The 19,204-nt window shown below is 45.4% G+C and overlaps 1 protein-coding gene across 4 annotated transcripts in view; it reads right to left on the bottom strand.

Annotated features, from left to right (window-relative positions):
• Positions 1-871: 871 nt before the first annotated feature.
• rhea (Talin_middle and talin-RS domain-containing protein rhea) overlaps positions 872-19,204 on the bottom strand; it is a 411,461-nt gene continuing 393,128 nt past the window's right edge. For all 4 annotated transcript variants that reach the window (XR_013306466.1, XM_077628096.1, XM_077628098.1 and 1 more), the window contains 3 exons: positions 14,983-15,045; positions 9,570-9,710; positions 872-2,965 (listed from right to left, as the gene is read on the bottom strand). Coding sequence is in view for 3 of the 4 variants with exons in the window: in XM_077628096.1 (XP_077484222.1) it covers positions 2,687-2,965; positions 9,570-9,710; positions 14,983-15,045 (483 nt within the window). In the remaining variant the exon portion in view is untranslated. The remainder of the gene's footprint in view (positions 2,966-9,569; positions 9,711-14,982; positions 15,046-19,204) is intronic.

A 19,204-nucleotide genomic window follows, 5' to 3' on the forward strand; every position in this document is an offset into this window, starting at 1 on the left:
CGCTGCGGAAGTTCGTCTTAATCGAAGAAGACTCGAAACAGTTTGTCTTAAGAAGTGGACTTTTTTTTACATGGAGTCATGGGAAACAACCACATGCTCCCACATTGCGATTCTTATCCGAAAATTTGCCTTTATCAAGTTCGTCTTACAGGAGTCTGTGGTACATTAGTAAACATGATCACCATGCAAAATTCGCCTCCACTCAGTAAATATGTTATAACTGCATTTGTTTTCATCAGTTTCAGCAGACAAGTAGTGGATGCAACGTCACAAGTGGGTACAAGATCACGCGAGTCACACAATAACTCCAAAATAGCTGCTTTGCAGTTTAATTCACCCCAACTTTTACGCTAATTTGCTCCAGAAGCCAGAATAACAGTGTACAAACAAAGGGCTGTTACATTGCAGTTTTTGCAAGCCTCACACAATCTCGCACTTACTTGCGACGTCGAAACTTTCGTTTGACTGGTGAAACATCGTGGGACAAACTAAATTACAATTATTTACCGAGTGATGGCAAATAAGTTGCGTGCGGTGATTCATGTTAACTAATGTCTTATTCCAAAGCAAAAAAACTCCATGAAAAATTTGGTGTTTCTAGCTCTTAGCAAATACATTGATGCAGTGCTAAAAATGCCTAAAGTATAAGGTACAGCTAGTGCTTAGAAAAAAAAAGGTGTCACTTTCATCAACTGCATTGGAAAATTGCAGGCCGCTCATGCAGTTTTGAATGCTAGATGAGTAGAAAACAAGAGCTAGCACCTGTTTCAGTGTGTCAAGTAATTACAGGTGAGCACAGTCACTGTGGTTCCGAATGGATTATACTCTGCCGAGTTCAAAAAACTGCAGTGACATGTGAGTGCTCATCAAACAAGCTGCTTATCAAACTTTATTTGTAGACACAATGGCTACGACCGCATAAGTCACACCCGGTGACAAGGCACTTGGACAGCACTGCTGATGGCTGGAAGGCTTGCAGGGAAGACTTCTGCGAGAAGAAGCCCTACTCTCTGGCTTCACCAGGAACACACACCATGATTAGCACCAGTGCGTCAGAGTCAACAAATGCAACCACACAGAGATGTGGTGTTATCTGGATTTAAGGACACACTCAAACTCCACCTACTGGTAAATAAACTGCGGCAGGGTATGGCATCAAAGTTAGGGGACATCTGCGTTAATTCGTTCTGGATCACTAGCGACTGAAGGTATCTCTGTTCTGAACACAAAAATGCAATTCAGGCTTCTCGAGGCACACCCACACAAAGCCTGAGGTTTGACAGCTGTGAACACAGACTGGTGCGCCAAGTGGGACAAGGCCGCCTTCCACTCGCCATGCTAGTTGTGCAGTTTCAATATAAGCAGACCCTCGTTGATATATTTCTGGTTCGTATAGATTGCCGGCTCACATGCTTAAAATTGTGTGCAATAAAAATGCCCCATAAAGTTAGTATTCGGCTCCCGGTAAGTGCGCCAGTAATTACACCAAACTCTGATCATATGATACGTTTAGCGCCCAACCATAAGTGCGCTAACATATGAGCTGGCCGAGCCTGGGGCAGTGTGAAACTTAAAGCAGATCAGCAGTGGCAGTCAGCTGCATGTGGCTTGCGGTGAAGCATGCAAAACCAAGGACAATGACATGGAAGAGGTTCTGGCTACTTTCACCCTTGCCATCGCCGAACTCTATATGTTAGTTTCTTTTACCCCAAGGACAATGCAGATGCAGGCTTGGAAACCTGCAAGCACCAGAAAAACTTTTGCAGGTGCTGCGCCACTATGCACTGGCTGGCCTATACAGGAAGTGAAGGTGTCAACAAATGCCTTTGTACTTATTCCCGAATGACATTTTTCAAAATCATATTGGTCGAAACGCGGCCCCCCACCTCCTTGCATTTAAAAAAAAAACATATCAACGAAGTTTCAGAAAAGTGCCAAGCATTGAAGTTTCTCGCATTTCAACAAGAGCCTGCCATACAACCACACTGCTATGGTTGAGAGGTCGTTGCCGCACAAACTTGTACAGGAGAAGCACAATGATCTGAAATGCAAGCTGGGAGGCACCCTGCTGCGAGAGCCTGCTGATTGTTTCCACCTAACAGCCACCGTCACTTGGGTTACGCCAGAGATGAGAAGAGGCCCCACAAGGTTGCCGAGAGTGGCTAACCCTATGTCAGTAGCATCGGGGCCACAGACTGGTGCTAGGGAAGCTAGTTCGCTTGCAGTCTGACATCCTGGGCCCCTCTGCAGTGTGCACCACATGGCACCTCTCCGTCCTGCTCCCCGAGGCATCACCTCAACCCTAAGATTAAAGTGCCTTTGCAGCCCAGAACTGCAGGGGGGAGTTCTGGGTGGCCTGGTTAGCTAACTGTAGAAGCAGACAATACAGGGAGGGAATCTACAAGTGTGTGCATCACAATTTGCAGAACACCACAAAACAATGCGTGGCAAAGAAAGACTTCTCCTCTGTGCCCTTGGCTGCACTGTTCTGAGGGGAAATGCGCACTTCCCGGGCACTGTCACGCATTCCTGCGCCACATAGTGGTGCACAACACTCGAAGCCTGACACACAAGAACGTTTATGCGGTGACGGCCCACCCGTCGCATTCCAGATCAGTGCACAAGCGGCAGTTACCGATGGCTCTGGGTGGATGCCCCCTTCCCCCCTTTCTGAGGGTGGGTGCGGCTAGAGGAGGCCCTCAGCGCTGCCATACTTGGCCCGCCGCAGCTGTGCCAGCCGCTCACGGGCCTCCTCAAGCTCGCGTTCCTTGCGAAGGATCTCCTCACGGGCGCCAATCTCCTGGGCAATGCCGCCCACCATGCGCCGGTTGATGACCAGCTGGAACTCCTGCTCCTGCGCAATGGAGCGCTGTGCCGCACGCACCAGGTGGTCGGTGGCCTGCTTCACTGCGTTGCCGGCCGCCTGGAGGCCTCGCATCGAAGACGAGTCTGGCTCGGCCTTCACCTGCACACAGGGGAGGGACACTCACTTGTTGCCATCTATGTACTCATTACAGTAGGCAGGTAAAAAATTAGCAAAAGAAACAACAATCATGCACTCGTGGTAAGGGAGAAAGGACAAGACGAGCACTAAATGACAACTGAAAATTTTAGTCCGAAAATATGTACTGTATCTGCTGCATAATCTGCACACATTTTACTTTACATTAAGGCTTCAAAAAGGCGGTGTGCAAATTAACATTATGCTTGCGTATAAGCTGCCCTCATGTATAGCCTACACCCCCCCCATTTTCGGGCACAAACAAACTAAAATGCACCAAATATGCGCCTAGTCCCCCAAAGTGCTACAAGATGGTGCCAGCTAGTATTTCCCATACCACACCCATTATCATTATCATTGCACAACACGACGTTTCCGTGGCTTTCCGTTTCCGGTTTTCATGGTGCTTTGCCCAGCGCCATGTGGTCTTTGTTATCTGGTGCTTCGTTCCGAAGTGTGTGGACTGCTTGTGCAATCTGTTGTGTTGTGTACACCTTCGTGTGGCAGGCTGCGTGCTTTTGAACGCAACACTTTTGAAACGCTGTGTTGTGTCCCTGCCTGTGCTCTTCTTCTACACCCCATTTGTTGCGCTGTAGTCATGGAAACAAAAAGCAATGGGCAAGCGCAGACAGTTCTACACTGCAGGCTTCAAACTTCAAGCAGCAAAATGCTGAGCAACACTAAACGGGAGGCTGGATGCAAGTTTGACTTTGAAGAAAAGTGTGTTCGCTGCTGGTGTATGCAAATGCAAGACCTCGCCGAGACTACCTGAACCCGGAAGGCTTTCCGTGGAAAACAGTGCAAGCTCCCAAAACTTGAAGAGGACCTCACGAATACATCCGCACCACTAGGAGCAGCAACTTCGCGGTGTCTATGGAGGTGATCCGCATGAAAGCAATCGCTATGGCTCAGCACATGAACATTCGACCTGCGGACGGTGAAAGGCTTTTAAGCTGGAACATTCTTTTAAAATGGAACATGCCTTTGTGGTATACAAATGCTGTCTTCCTCCAGAGCTACAGGCACTTGAAAAAAAAACCTGTGCAAGGTCGAGACTGGAAAACTGCTTGGCACGTCCCAGCTGTGCAAGCACCCAGTCAGTGCGAGGCATGGGTTGGGTATACTGGTATCTTTGTCCTGGCGTTTGAGACGTGCAGGGTTCAACGAGGTCTTGATCAAAAACGTCTTGAATGCATTTATCTAGAATCTCTTTTTTTTGGGAACTGCCTGGATGTAGCTTACATCGAACTGGTGGGTTAGAGCCTGTATCAATTCTGTGTGAACCAGGAATGAACTGCAACCTGGCTGTGCGGTGATCATAAGCATCCAAAATGCTCTTTAATTGTATGCTGGCATCTTCACTTAGATTTGGCAGGTTTAGCTGGCTAATGTACAACTCTGGGGTGCGGGTACTTGTGTCAGCAGCAAACAGCGCTTGTGCAGCGGTCACAACATCATGATATTCACTGGCAGGGACTGCAGTTTCAGAGGGACATTTTGTCACTTGCAAAATTTGATCAATTCAAGAGGCCTGCCATGTAATGTCCACCCAGCGAGGCCCATGTGCAAGGAAAATCTCTCCCAAGCACAACCTCATGGCAGAGGCTGAGTAGCAGCAGGAATTGTTGCTTCTTTGAGCCACCTTGCCATCGAATTCGGCAACGCACTGAAAGTGATGAGTTGGACCAACCGCGGGGCACGCTTCTCTTCATAAACACTAGACCCTTGGCCGCGCGCTACTTCAAAGGCGCGCCCATCAAACTGACATTTGAGCCCAAGTCCAAGAGCGCACAGAAAACACCGTCTCCGATAAGAAGCTCGAGGAGCGGTTCCCTGCCTCTGGGTGTTGCCAGAACTTGCAGTGAAGCCACATAGCCATTTGCTGGATCAACTGCTACGCTTGGTGATTTCCCGAGCACTGAGCTTGCAGGTGTCCCGTCTGATTGCACCAGAAGCAGTGGGGATGGCCACGTGGTCTGCTGCTGGCGCAGTCACGTGCAATGCATCCCACGCCCCCACAACGATAACATTCTGTGGTGCGGTTTCTGCCTGCGCAGCTCCATATTTGGGGCTTGTCTGAAGGTGCGAGTCGTGTGGAACCGCTTCTCCTCGGCGTCGCCCCTCGAACAATGAAGCTGCGCTGTTGCTAATGCCTGTCATGCCTGTGCTTGATGCTGGTGGCGGGTGCCATGTTTGGGCATCCGGGCACAACGCTGGCGAGAGAGGAATGGGCTGGCCACATGATGCAAGCATGGCTGCAGGTTGGAGTGGCCATTCTCGAAGGGACAGCTTCGAATGGGTCGAGGACGTTGCCATGGGCGAGCTGTGTTGGGGTGTAGTTGGTTCAAGTGAAGTCAGCCGTTGCTGCGCTGGTAGGCTGAGGCGGGGGCATTTAACGCAGGCGGTGCCGCACACGTTTCATTATTGGAGCAACTGCTTTTGCCATTTCCTTCAAGCTTGCGAATTCCATATTCGCTGCAAGGTCTCGGTATGTCGGGTGCATTTGACGCCAAACTCGGTTAACCATCTCCGCGTCGGAGACAGGCTTGCTGATGAGGTCGTAAAATTCTGCAATCATGTGGATAAATTCTGCAAAAGGGGGTACTGCACTAAAAAACACACAGACACAAAAGAGTGGACAGGACGCGCACAGACTGACAACTAAAATTTAACCGATGAAAGATGACATATATTGGTTGTTACAATGAAGACTAAGTAATTTTCAAAAATAGGATTTTTGAGGTAAAAACATGGCTTTTGCGGCATGGCATTGCCAGAGTTGGCAGACGCCAGAAAACCGGTGAATCATCTTAACTAGCTATCTTTTAGCGTTCTAAGGTCAGCTCTCAGTTCGCGTTTTAGATCTTCAAGCGCCTTGCTGATTTCTTTAACATCTTTGCTCATGACTAACACGGCAGTCTGAAACACAGCTTAAGCTTAACGCCAAGTTCACAACACTTACCAATACAAATACAAAGCAGATCAAGCAGTTCAACACTCAGCGTTGTGTTCGGCCGCTGCCAAGCACAACGCTGTAGGTCACGTTTATTTCCCGAGTCGAATTCCATGCACTTACAGCTTCCGTCTGGTCACAAAGCCGTCAGCCTTGTCATACACACACCACCACACATCAGTCACGCCCGACATGTCCCACTTCTCGCCTTACCTCCTTTAAACTTCCCCTTTGAAACGAAGTGGTGGCAGTTGCCACCATGCTCTGCTTTTTTTATTCTTGTTTAACTGTGCTGTAAATTATTAAATTTTGCCATTTTCTTTATATATGTTTTCCTACACTTCTAACCTTATGTTGCCTCTCTGGTTTTCACCCACCAATCTTCCAATCGCTTTTCGCTAACTTCCACTGCAGATTTATTTACATGACCATTGTAATCTCTAAACCTTTAAAGCCTCAGGAAGAGTGACTGTGCATGCATTGACATCCGGATGGATACCATCATATCTGAGTATGAGAAGTTTAATTGCTATACATATACCACACACAGCACGTGTCATCTTTGTTAAACGTTTCTTTGTAGCTGTGCATTTTAAGACACCCTGACCTAGCTTCAAAGAGTAAGGCACTGGCTTTTGAGTTACCATAAAACGCTTCCTTCCTGATCTGCCTTTCTCAGTATCGATATAGTTCTACACTATGCTTCTTTTCCACTGAATTTATCCAATTTTTACGTTCGGCGCTTTTAATCTGTGGTTTAATACTTTTTCTTTCTTTGCCCTCGTGTCCGGCATACTTACTGGTTAGTTTCCTAGTTCTTTTTCACCAATGTGAGTCAACGCTCTTTCTGTACAGGTATTTAAATACCTTAGCTGCCCACCTGTTATCACCCAGTTTCCTCAGGCGTTCTTCATATAGTATTTTACTCTGAGCTTCCCGTGCTTTGAACGATGACCAGCCCATATCCCCCTGCACTGCCTCGTTTGTGGTTTTCCCGTGGGCACCTAGTGCTAATCTTCCAACAGCTCTCTGATTTACTTGTAATCGCGACTGAACTTCAGCTCTTAAGCATAGAACCGCATTCCCGAAAGGAAGCTCTGGCACCATTACTCCTTTCCAAATACCTCTCAGTACTTCATACTGCCATGCCCCCTTGCGGCGGTCCCCTCCAAACTCTCGTCCCAGAGTCCCATGGCTTGTCATCATCATCATCAGTCTGACTACACCCACTGCAGGGCAAAGGCCTCTCCCATGTCTCTCCAATTAACCCTGTCCTTCGCCAGCTGTGCCCCCCTATGCCTGCAAACTTCCTAGTATCATCCGCCCACCTAATCTTCTGTCGCCCCCTGCTACGCTTGCCTTCTCTTGGAATCCACTCTGTTACCCTTAAAGGGGCTCTGAAACGCCGTCCGAGGAGAGCACATTAACTCACTTAATCCCTGCACTGCGTTGCCATGAAAACCAGAGCCAAATAATTCTCTTCTACATGCAGCACACGACCGAAGGTGCAAAGGAGCACCTACCTTCTAGCGTGCAAAAAGTGACGAGAGGAGAGGGAAAGGCGCAAAGACGCTGAAATTCAAATTTCAACTACAGATTACTCAGCTTCTGCAAAGCGCATTTAAAAAATCCTTGCTGGACACTATTGGTGAAGTGGCGTGCTTCAATATCCCAGGCATGCCGCAACTTTATTAGAGCCCCCTTCACAGCCCCTTTAAGGACCAGCAGTTATCTTGCCTTCGCAGTACATGCCCTGCCCCAAGCCCATTTCTTCCTCTTGGATCCGACTAGGATGCCATAAACCCGCATTTGTTCCCTTACCCACTCTGCCCGCTTCTGGTCTCTTAACGTTACACCTATCATTTTTCTTTCCATGGCTCTCTGCGTTGTTCTTAGCTTAAGCTGAACTCTTTTCGTTAGCTTCACGTTTCTGCCCCGTAGGTGAGTACCGGTAAGATACAGCTGTTGTACACTTTCCTCTTGAGGGAAATTGGTAAACTGCCACTCATGATCTGAGAGAACCTGCCATATGTGCTCCACCCCATTCTATCCTTCTAGTATTTCCCTCTCATGATCCAGATCAGCTGTCACCACCTGCCCTAAGTAGACGTATTTCTTTACCGCTTCCAGCACCTCGTAGCCGATTGTGAACTCCTGTTCCCTTGCTAGACTGTTGAACATTAGTTTGGTTTTCTGCATGTTAATTTTTAGACCCACCGTTCTGCTCTGCCTGTCTAACTCATTGATCATGCTTTGCAGTTCATCTCCTGAGTGACTTAGTAAGGCAATGTCATCAGTGAATCGCAGATTACTAAGGTATTCTCCATTAGCTCTTATCCCCAGCTGTTCCCAATTCAGGCCTCGGAGTACCTCCTGTAAACAGGTGGTGAATAGCATTGGCGAGATCCCCTTGCCTGACGCCTTTCCTTATTGGAATTTTATTGGTTACTTTATGGAGGACTATGGTAGCTGTACAGTTCCTATATATATCTTCCAGTATTTTGACATAAGGCTCATCTCCACCCTGATTCCGCAATGCCTGTATGACTGCCGAGGTTTCCACTGAGTCAAATGCCTTTTCATAATCAATGAAGGTTATATATAGGGGTTGGTTATATTCTGCACATTTCTCTATCATCTGATTGGTGACTTATACCGGTCCCTTACAAATTTAAAGGATGCTCACAAAACTTGAAAAAAAAAAATTAATAATAAACAACTGTTTTGTGCTACCATTTTGTGATAATATTAGTCTGTTGTTCGGCGCCAGGGGGTGTCCTGGTTTCAGCGCAATAAATACAGCGCACATGGCCCATTTTGGGAAGTGTGGTTCCCGCCCCATGTACAGGCGTTCTGTTCAGTCCGGTGGCCTGCATGACCCGGGACTACACAGCTACAACACCATATTGCAGTGCCCTCAACCTTGTTTTAAACAAATGAACTGTGTACACTAAAGTGCCAACTCGACAGGCCCTTGTGGGCATACGAGCTTAGCGTGGTGCTCTTGGCATACGCCGGAACAGGCATTGAAAAGAGGTATGCATCTCCATGTTCCTGGTGCTGGCTTGCTCTCCCTCTTGAGCCAACCCAAGTAATTTCAAACCATGAAGAAAAGGGGTTGAGGGGCGCTGAAAGGACCACCTAAACCGTGAAGAAAAGTGCGGGGAACCTGAAAGAGGTTCAAGCCACGAATAAAAGAGTCACTGAGAGCTCTGCAATCCTCTGATTGTTGTAAACCGGACCCCGCTACCGACGCGTACGCGAACGTGTGAGCGCTGGCACCGATATCTAGCACGGACAGATACTGACGTCTCGCCGAAGTTCGCTGTCGTCTCCAGCAGTGTGCATGCGCAGACTGGTTCTGGTGTACGCCAAGAGCGCCGACGCTAAGCGCATATGCTTAGGAAGCACCCTTGGAGTCGGCACTTAACTGTGCAAAAGTGAGTGATGTAAGCGACGTGATGCTTGTGTCACCCCATCTTCTGCGCCATTCCTTTCCATTTTGTAGAACCAACAAGCTGTACCAGTAGCCTCAACACACAGAGCACCAGTTTTTTCCTCTCATACACGCGGGTGGTCTAGGTACGCCACCGTTGCTGTGGGCGACAAGCTTACCTTGCAAGCGACAAGCAGCTGTGCAGTGGAGCTGGCAACCTGCTTGGCAGAGGAGATGAGCTTCTCTTCCGAGGCCTGTCCCTGCACCAGCCAGTTGGCCGACTCCACCAGGCTGTGGGTGGCGGCTGCCACCAGCCGGGCCTGGACCAGACACAACTAGTTAGGGAACAGTGCAATGAATGGACTAAGCAGACAATGAAAAACAGTTCTATTCCACTGCACTGCACCTCTGTCATAAAAGGGTAGAATGGGCCTACACTGAACCTTTAGGGGGCATACGGCATTTAGCAAAAAAAATTTTATTTCCTGAGCTATTTGCACCAAAAGTTTTTAGCTTATTAGAAAGAACATTATGTCTATTCAGACAACATTTCGCTGCTACTTTACCTCAACAATATTTTTTTATACAATACGTTTCCCCCTTGATTTTCGGGAAAAGCCTACAGAGTTGACAAATGTGTCAGAAGGATGGTTCAACATTCGTTTCGTTTCTACTGGCATGCTACGGGTCAAGACATGCTTAGATATCTTTTTTCCACAAAGAAAAAATTTGCAGTTTTTAATTTTTGTCATGCAGCTGCTGTGGACACATCTAAATTGAGAAGAAAATTTTTACAAGAAATTTATACTTGAGAAGTCTTGAAAACTAAGAATGCCTTGACTTGCAGTATGGCACAATACTCCGTTTCATACATCAGGTGCAACGCTGTGTCGTGAAAAAACGAAGGGAGGTGTATTACTCTGCATTCGGTTTGCGGTCGAGTGGTCTAAGGCACCAGAAAGTGATAATGTGACATGAGCAATAATGGTGCATTTTTCTAGCTCTTTCACTGTTGTGTTCTTTCGAGTGATGCACGCCCCAGTGCCGAACTTTTCTGCACAGTGGTTTGCTTCAGCTGTTACATGACACAAGATAAAATAGATAATGTCAAATGTGTGTCTCCCAGGCTGTGAAAAGGCAGTGGTGTGAGCTCCCTGCAGTAAACGCATGCAACGGACATGGCGAGAATAAAAAATGACACAGCTTCTGGAAAGTTACAACAGACGACAACCACTTTTGTGAATGTCTGAATGAAGATTGCAAGCACAGGGCTATTCTCATCCACTCTTTCCAGAGGAGTGCCGAGCGACCATGCCCCCTCGAAAAGACGGGTAGCCGCAGTCACTCCGCGCACCAAGAAAACACAGAGCGAGGTGAAAGTACAAGCTTCTAGAAATGTATGGCGGGACCACCCCAAGCGCATCAGCTCTGCGTTGCAGCATGCATTTTTGAACGCAGACAGGAGAGCATCAGCGACACTGGTAGAGAGAAAGGCAGAAACATACCGGCACGCAAATGACGACAATTTGTCAAAGGGTTGACAAATGTATCATGCAATAAGCCTATGTATGAAACGGAGTATAGCAGTGCAACAAAACAAATGTGGTCAAAAGAAACAAAGCAGTCAAAAAGAAATGGGCAACAAGTGACAAAAACAATATTGGAAAAAAGGCACACAAAATTGACTGCCACATTTCCTTCTCCACGGCATCCGTGAATGCACCATTTCTTGGTTGCCTTTTTCTGTGTATGGTGTGCTTTCTGGCTGGCTATGGTTGGCTGTTGCGTGCTAGCAACAGCGCGTGAAGGACTCAAATGCACATCTATGGCATCCAACAAGCAAGCTACTTCCCACATGCACATTGCCACCACGGCCTGACCATGACTCCCTCCACAATAAATTCATTTGCAGCAGCCCAGAGAGCAGTCCTCTTATCATTCTGCATCAGTGGCAACTTTCGCTTCTGGCTGCCATACCAATATACCGTATTTACTCACATATTGAACCCACTTTTTTTCCAGAAAAGTTGACATCAGTTTGGGGGGAGGGTTCATTATGCCGAACAAAAAAGTTTCCAACAGACTTTTTGGAAGGGTCGAGATTTCATATATCTCTGTCTGTCCTTCCGTCATCAACAAACGGTGCGAGGAAAGAAAGAAAATTTAAATGCATCTGTCCAAGCATAGTACGGTGTCTGTGACTGTGAATCAGGATGATGATGTCATGTGTGCTGTGTTATTGCTGGTGGTATATAAGGCAAATGATTCATTTCAAGCTTAATGTTAAAAAGCAGGGAGAGAAATTCAAGCCTCAGCTGCTTTCGGCATGATTAAAGGGTAGGTATAGAATTTTCTGTCATGATTTTAGAAGGGGAGTCCAGTCTTGCAAAATTATTAGATGCAAACCTAACTTCCTTTCTTTGTATTCTTTCGAGATGCATGACATTGGAGTGACAGAGTAATTTCACATCAGGAGGGGCATTTTTGAGTTTGTGTCTGAGGAAGCAAAGTTTACGGAACGTGGACGACAAACTGTATTAATATGCATGTTCCACGGCAATGTAGAAGTCAAGGTAACATCCAAGTATTTGCAGTTGTTAGCTTTGGGCAGTGGTGAAGAACCTAGTGTATAGGAAAATGAAGCATCGGACTACGATCACAGAAGCCCGATCCCAAAAACAGCACCTCTATTTTATGGCACTGCTGAAACAATGTAATCCAAGACGATTGAGCAAATGCAGCCAACCGATTGGAAGAGGAGACGCCGTTTCATAGGCTCCTTTATAGAATTCACTGGCTACTAGAGGCAACCGGGGAGGAGACCAATGCTTCTGGATGTGGAGTCTAGCTGGGGCATCAGATTTCAAGGGGCAAGGAGACAAGCTCTCTGCCAAGTTCAAGACTGTGCCAATTGGTCACAGCACCGCAAAGAAGAAAACACCCTTTCAAAATATTGTACGGCATGCACCACTGGGGTTGGTAAAACAATTGTTTTGAATTTCATGACAGCATAGAAAACTAGTCATATGAATAGATACTTAAAAACTGAATTTTCACTCATTTTTTTTTGCCATTTGAAAGCCGCGTACTACCTTACACATTGTTCATGGCACCTTAACCTCTCAAAGCCAGCTGTAGTGTACTGGTAGCTCCAATATGAAAGAGAACAGTGTGTGCACATGCTGATACTTCTACACTGAAGTTGGAAATGTCTCGTGGGCATTATTCGTATGCAGAAAGGCTATTCAGAACAAATGAGAAACTGCTGTGGTCACTTACACTTATGGAGCATTTATTGGTTGAATGTGGATGATGTGCTCCCTTTCGTATTGGAATTACCTGCACAATCCTACAGTAAAATTGATAACAGTTCGCAATTTTTTTCCACATGATTTCTGGCATCCCTGCATGAAGTGTGGCCAGAGTGCAAGTCCTGTACTTGGAAAATTAGAAAAAAAGAAAAAAAGACTACGTAATAAAAAACAGACAGGAAGAATATGCACATGCAGGTGTGCATTACCAAGGAATGCAAACTGTTGTAGTGCCGCCTAGTTTTGTGCTACAAAGGCAAGAAGCTGCAGAGACTGCTACATTTATCACAGAGGGGTGCAGTATGTAAACTGCATTCACTCAGTGTGATTGCAAACAATCTTCATAAGGCAGTTCTTCTTTGACAGTTAATTGGCATGGAACTTTGGTGCAGTTTGGCGGAATTTCAAGTAACGCTGCACTCTAGCTATTATTTAAACAGTAGGAGTGTGCGAATATTCGAAATTTCGAATATGAATCGAATATGTTTCATATTCGGTTCACATTCGTATTCGAGAAATGATATTCGTTAATTTCCGAATATTTGAAAATTTGCGAATACTCGGCAACAATCGTATACCGCGTCGACTTTCGTAAATTTGGTTGTGGCAAAAGCTTAATATCTGGGCAAATTGTCTGAATATAGAGTTTAAAGTTCCAGGAAAACAATATAAAGGCCCTGCTCTCTTTCTTCTCTATCGTTTATTGCGTGGACCGATCACATTCCGATGCCGCTAGACTTGACCTTGAGCGCAATTCCGCACCGCAGGTGGGCATTCCCACATACCACAAGTGCTGCGAACGAGATGGGGGACGGAAAGCGCGCTTACTTTTTATCCTTCCGTAATATGCTATATAATTAATGCCCACACCCATGGCATTCGTTCTGTCACCTTAACTCTCTGAGTGTGACCACCGCCATATTGTTTTGGTCAACCACGCTATGCGGGAAAGCCTACTTGCGGAATTTTGCGTGAGGCTCCCGAAGTGGCGAGTTGAGGTGTCACAACAGGGCAAGCGATCCTGTAAAAATCCCACCTATTGCGTGGTGCACTGTAACCCATGCACCTCTTAGGTGGGCATAACGGCACACGTGACAACGTTCGGAGGGCCCCAAAAATAACCTGGCCGTGTAGTTTTGATTTCTCAGCTTCACCACTCGCCCGTGGCAATAGCAACTGTCTGGCGCGCGCATTCGCCAGTAGTGCAATCTTAGCACTGTGCCGCTTTCAGATGCTGACTGACACGTCGATGGTCATTTTTTTTTCCCTTTTTAGAAGCAGCCTCGCCATTCCGACGTCAATGTGCGTTCCCATCTCACTCACGTTCGCGATTTCTTCCAGCGCGCCGAAACTCGGTGCTCGTCACGGGATTACAGGTGTTTGCACGATAGAGCTGACTCATACGACTACCGCATTTTCGGTAGTTCTTTTTTTTTTTTCGGCGCAGCGGAGCATTTTATAAATCGACCTTCAAATAACTCAGGCATTTCTGTCGGTTCTTTGAACTCCGAATTAATGAGGTTTTACTAGCCATCATGTTATTCTTGTTTCCAGTCTTGTCATGTTATGGATTTCATTTTGCCTGACCACATTACAGGTTGGATACTGTTATGCTGTTCAATTAAGTAGTATACATTTTTGTGCACATCATGTTTTTTTTGTACGGTGCTCAGGCAGTCTAGATTTGTTTATTTCAGTTGCAAAGGCCATACACTTTTGAAAAAACAAAACAAAAAAAAAACATGAGCAACAATGTTTGCTTGCTTCTTTTCTGAATTTATTTTTTGTTCTGACCAGATATTCGATTCGATATTCGAAGCCATTTTTTCTTCATATTCATATTCGATTCGTATTCGAAAATTTCAATATTCGCACACCCCTATTAAACAGTCAGCATAGTGAGCAAATTGAATTAAAGTGAACTGCCATAATGCTTTATCGCACTGAGTTCACAAAGGCATAGGCTTCAATGGGAGCGACAATGAGGAAATTAAGAAACTTAGTAACAGTATTGTGGAATTCACTATATGGAAGTTTGTTATGTCCCGGTCTAACTGCAGTTCCTCTTGTAGCAATGACAAACCAGTAATGGTTTAAAGAGCAAAACACCCAGTTTTTCTCATTTAGCTCCCTATTGCACTGTGCATTTAGACTGGCAAAGCGACTTCAAATGGTGCCGAACATACAAATTAACTGGAACATGACGGGGCAGTCACCGTGAAGTGAATGCACCAGCAGTGTGGAACAAGCTGGCTGCAAGAATAAAGCGCCAAGCACTTACTGCTGACACCAGGCCCTCGGACCACTGGCCATCGATTGAACTGCACAGTATTCGTTCGCCCAACTGCAAAGAGATGACGCGCAGATTTCAGCAAACAATTGTGTCATTATCATTTTCAGCTGTAAGTCAGAGTAAGAAACCAGACCATTTGAATAAAGGCATGTTGGCAACCTCAATTTCACAGCGAGAAAAAAATGCCATCCACAGCGCATCATGAAAGCAACTTCAAGTTAAGGCAGGCGATGATGCAGCCTATTAACAGAGTTAGCATTCTATAAACCACGCAAGTGCCCAAGTTCTGGGCCTGTTACTCCTTTGGGCTAGGCAGAAATATATTGATCATACTGATAAGAACAGAAAGTTGGGCTAGTTGGTGTGGATCCACACTTGGCAGCGCAAAAAAACGAGGACAAAAGCGAACGAGGAGACACAACACCTTGTGTTTCCTCATTCGCTTTTGTCCTCGTTTTTTTGCGCTGCCAAGTATGCATACTGATATACTGAGCTTGGTATATATACTGGTATAATTAGCCTTTATCATAGATGCACAAATAAACTGAGCATAGTCAGCTCTTAATAATTTCAACTGACCAAGCACCGGCTCTTACTTGGTGGAGTTCGGATAATGAGGTGGAGCCCTTTTCTGACACACTCAATGTTCATGAGATCTAGGCTTCACCTCAAACAAGCAGGCTGCACGAATTGAGCCAGTTCTCATCAACAAGAGTCCACTGTGCGATGTTCTGAATTCACAAAATGGGCTCTTTGCACACAAACTATACAGGCATTCTGGTGGAGCTTTCTGGGAAGTCCAATAATCGAAAAATGTGTTGTTGCAAGTCTATAGCACAATGTCTTCTTCTGCTTGTATTGTCTTGTCTTGTTGTTGCACTGCAGTTTGTCCAATGTGGCCTGCCAACAAAGCTGTCGGGAGTCATCAGATTGAAATCCTCGAGGCCCGCATTGACGACAGTGAAAATAGATCCGTCGTAATAACCGTCAGAATAATTTTATGGAATTCCCGATTCTAACCCATCCGATACATTTGCGGACTCTGAGGGAGAAGTCATTCGTTGCTGGGCTCAACACTTGAGTTTAACCATTCATCCTGAGGAAATAGAACACACCCACCGACTCGGCTGTCATGAACCCAACCGCACTCGTCCAATAATAGTCAAATTTAGTTGATACAAAATCAAGCACAGGATACTTCCTATAGGCCGCAAATTTAAAGGAATGAATTTCTGCATCGGCGAAGACTTCTTCCACAGAGTTCGTAAAGTCCGCAAGCAGCTAGTCACCTCTACTAAAGCTAACCTTGCATATCGGTCCCAGGCACTAAGTTTTTGATCAGACCTCGCAAACAGTGAAAGAAATAACAATAGCTACACCACAATCAGATTAGCAATCATCTCTTTGCAAGCAAGTGAAAACCTGCACCAAAAATGTTCCCCTGCCCGCTGTGTTCACCAAGATACGTAGTTTCCTTTGCAAGTGCGCATTTATTTCTAATGTCGCAGCAATCTACTGATACTAAGCGAAACCTGGTTGGATGGCGCCGTCACAGACGGCGAAGTACTAACTGACTTCCCATACTTCCAAGCCTTTCGGAAAGACCGCAAGGACTCACGAGGAGGGGGAGGACTCATAGCGGTAAGCCAGCAGTTATCATGTTCGATAATTGACAACTCACCCGATCTCAAAATTTTATAGCTCCACTGCCATGCTGTACCACACACGATTTTACTTGGTGTCTGTTATAGGGCTCCGCAAAACTGTCGTGATTTTTACTGTCAGCTTAATAATCCCATTAGGAAACTTATCACGAAAGACCCTGACGCACACATCTTCCTGTTTGGCGACTTTAATTTTCCTTATATTGATTGGCAGAACCAGCCCGCAGCAACAATTAACAATGGCGAAGCAAGAAATTCTAGCAAGAATTTCTAGATTTCCGCTACAATTTTAACCTCACTCAAGTAATATCGACACCTACGCGCGTAATGCAAAGCTGTGCGAACATATTACTTCTATTACTAATTGCCCAGATAGCGTTCAGCCCATTACGTACCTCCCTGAAATTAGTGACCACAAATCCATTCATGTCAACATCATCCTTAAAGCAATTAGGCACCCAAAATACAATAAAACAATCCATCCTTACAACAAAGGTAATTATGATATGCTGAATGCCGAACTGCCAGTGTTTTTCGAATGTTTTTCGTCAAGTTCTTATTCACGAAGTAGGTATTCATGAGAACTGGCTAGTATTTAAGAATAAACTAGACGCCCTGGTAAATGCATTCATTCCCCAAGTAAATTTTCGCGCTGATCCACACAAACCATGATTTATTATGACTCCTAAAAGGTTGGAAAACAAAAAGAAGCATCTGTTCTGCTTGGCAAGACCTCATGGAACGCACAGCGCATGGGCGAAGTGTCGCACTGCAGAAAAATCATATGAAACTGCTATTCATGATGCCAAGCACAACTCTTTTCATCAAGACCTTCCTAATATGCTCACTGATAGCCCTAGGAAGTTCTGGCAAGCCGTTAACCCTCATCATGAGCACGTGATCACCCTCAAAGATGAATCGGGCGCAGCTATCACCGAATCTGAGTGCACTACTTTATTCAACCCAGCATTCTCATCAGTCTTTACTAATGAAACCGAAACACAACTTCCTACGCCTAATTTACTCTTAGAGCATGCTACGCCAGCAGTCGCATTTTCCTCACTGGGTATTGTGTCCTTAATTAAAGATTTGATAATTTCGTCTTCATCAGGTGTAGACAATATTAAACTGAAACTTCTAAAGAATGCTCGTGATATTTGTGACGAGTTCTTATGCTTACTTTTTACACAGTCACTCTAATGAGGACAACTGCCGGACGACTGGAAAACTGGAAAGGTCGTTCCAGTCTATAAATCAGATAACAAAGGCTCGCCGTTAAATTACTAACCCATTTCCCTTACTAGCGTACCCTGCAAAATCAATGAACACGTCATCTATACACATATCGTAAACTTCTTTGACTTGAACAATTTTTAAATTCGTCACAACACGATTTTCGAAAAGGTCTTTCTTGTGAAACGTAGCTAGCTCTATTTATTCATGATTTACATGCTAACCTTGATTCTAACCTAGAGACCAATTCCATTTTCCTGGATTTTGCAATAGCATTTGACAAGGTACCTTATAAACGTTTAATCCTAAATCTTTCCCACTTGAACTTGCCCCCCCGACATTGTAAAGTGGGTAGAAGAATTTCTGACTAATCACTCACAATTCGTCGTCGTTAACAATCAAAATTCCAATCCGCTACCAGTAACATCAGGCGTCCCTCAAGGTTCTGTACTAGGCCCGCTTCTATTCCTAATTTATATTAATGACTTACCGACTAATGTGTGCTCTAATATTCGAATGTTCGCTGACGACTGCGTTGTTTATCGCATAGTTACTAATGCGTCCTATCTAGCATACCTTAAAGATGACCTAAACTGCATACAAGAATGGTGTGACCGTTGGCTAATGGAACTTAACCCTCATAAATGTAAACGTTTGTCCTTCCACCGCCGCCGTAACCTGCTTAATTTTCCATACATAACTGCTAACGTTCCTTTGCAGTCCGTTTCATCACATAAATACTTAGGCGTCACGCCCTGTAATAACTTTTCATGGGCTACACGCGTTACATTATTTCCTCTCCTAATAAAACGCTCGGGTTTTTACGACGTCATCTTCGCCACGCCCTACAAAAGGTAAAATTCCTAGCATACAAGTCTCTTGTCAGCTCAAAATTAAAATATGCATCGCCAATTTGGATCCCTCATCAAGTTTACCTTATCAATGCGCTCGAGTCACCTCAAAACAGAGCAGCCAGATTCATTCATTCATTCTATTCATACGACACCAGTGTGACATCTTTAAAAGCGGAATCCAGTTTAGTGCTCTTTTCACTTCGTTGTCATATTTATAGCCTCTGCCTATTCCATAAATTTTTCCTACTCCGCTGCGCTGTGCTCCCTACATTGCTCCCCCAGCTGGCATATTTCACCACATTCGTCATCCCTTCCAAGTGTTTCGCCCACGTGCCCGTACTGTTACCTGTGCCGCTTCTTTTTTTTCACCGTGTTTCTGTAGACTGGAATGACCTTGCCAACGACATCGCTACCATCACATGCCTATCCATGAAGCTGTTACTGACATTTTTTCAACAT

Source organism: Amblyomma americanum, chromosome 6 (genome assembly GCF_052857255.1).
Source record: "Amblyomma americanum isolate KBUSLIRL-KWMA chromosome 6, ASM5285725v1, whole genome shotgun sequence".
Taxonomy (NCBI): domain Eukaryota; kingdom Metazoa; phylum Arthropoda; class Arachnida; order Ixodida; family Ixodidae; genus Amblyomma; species Amblyomma americanum.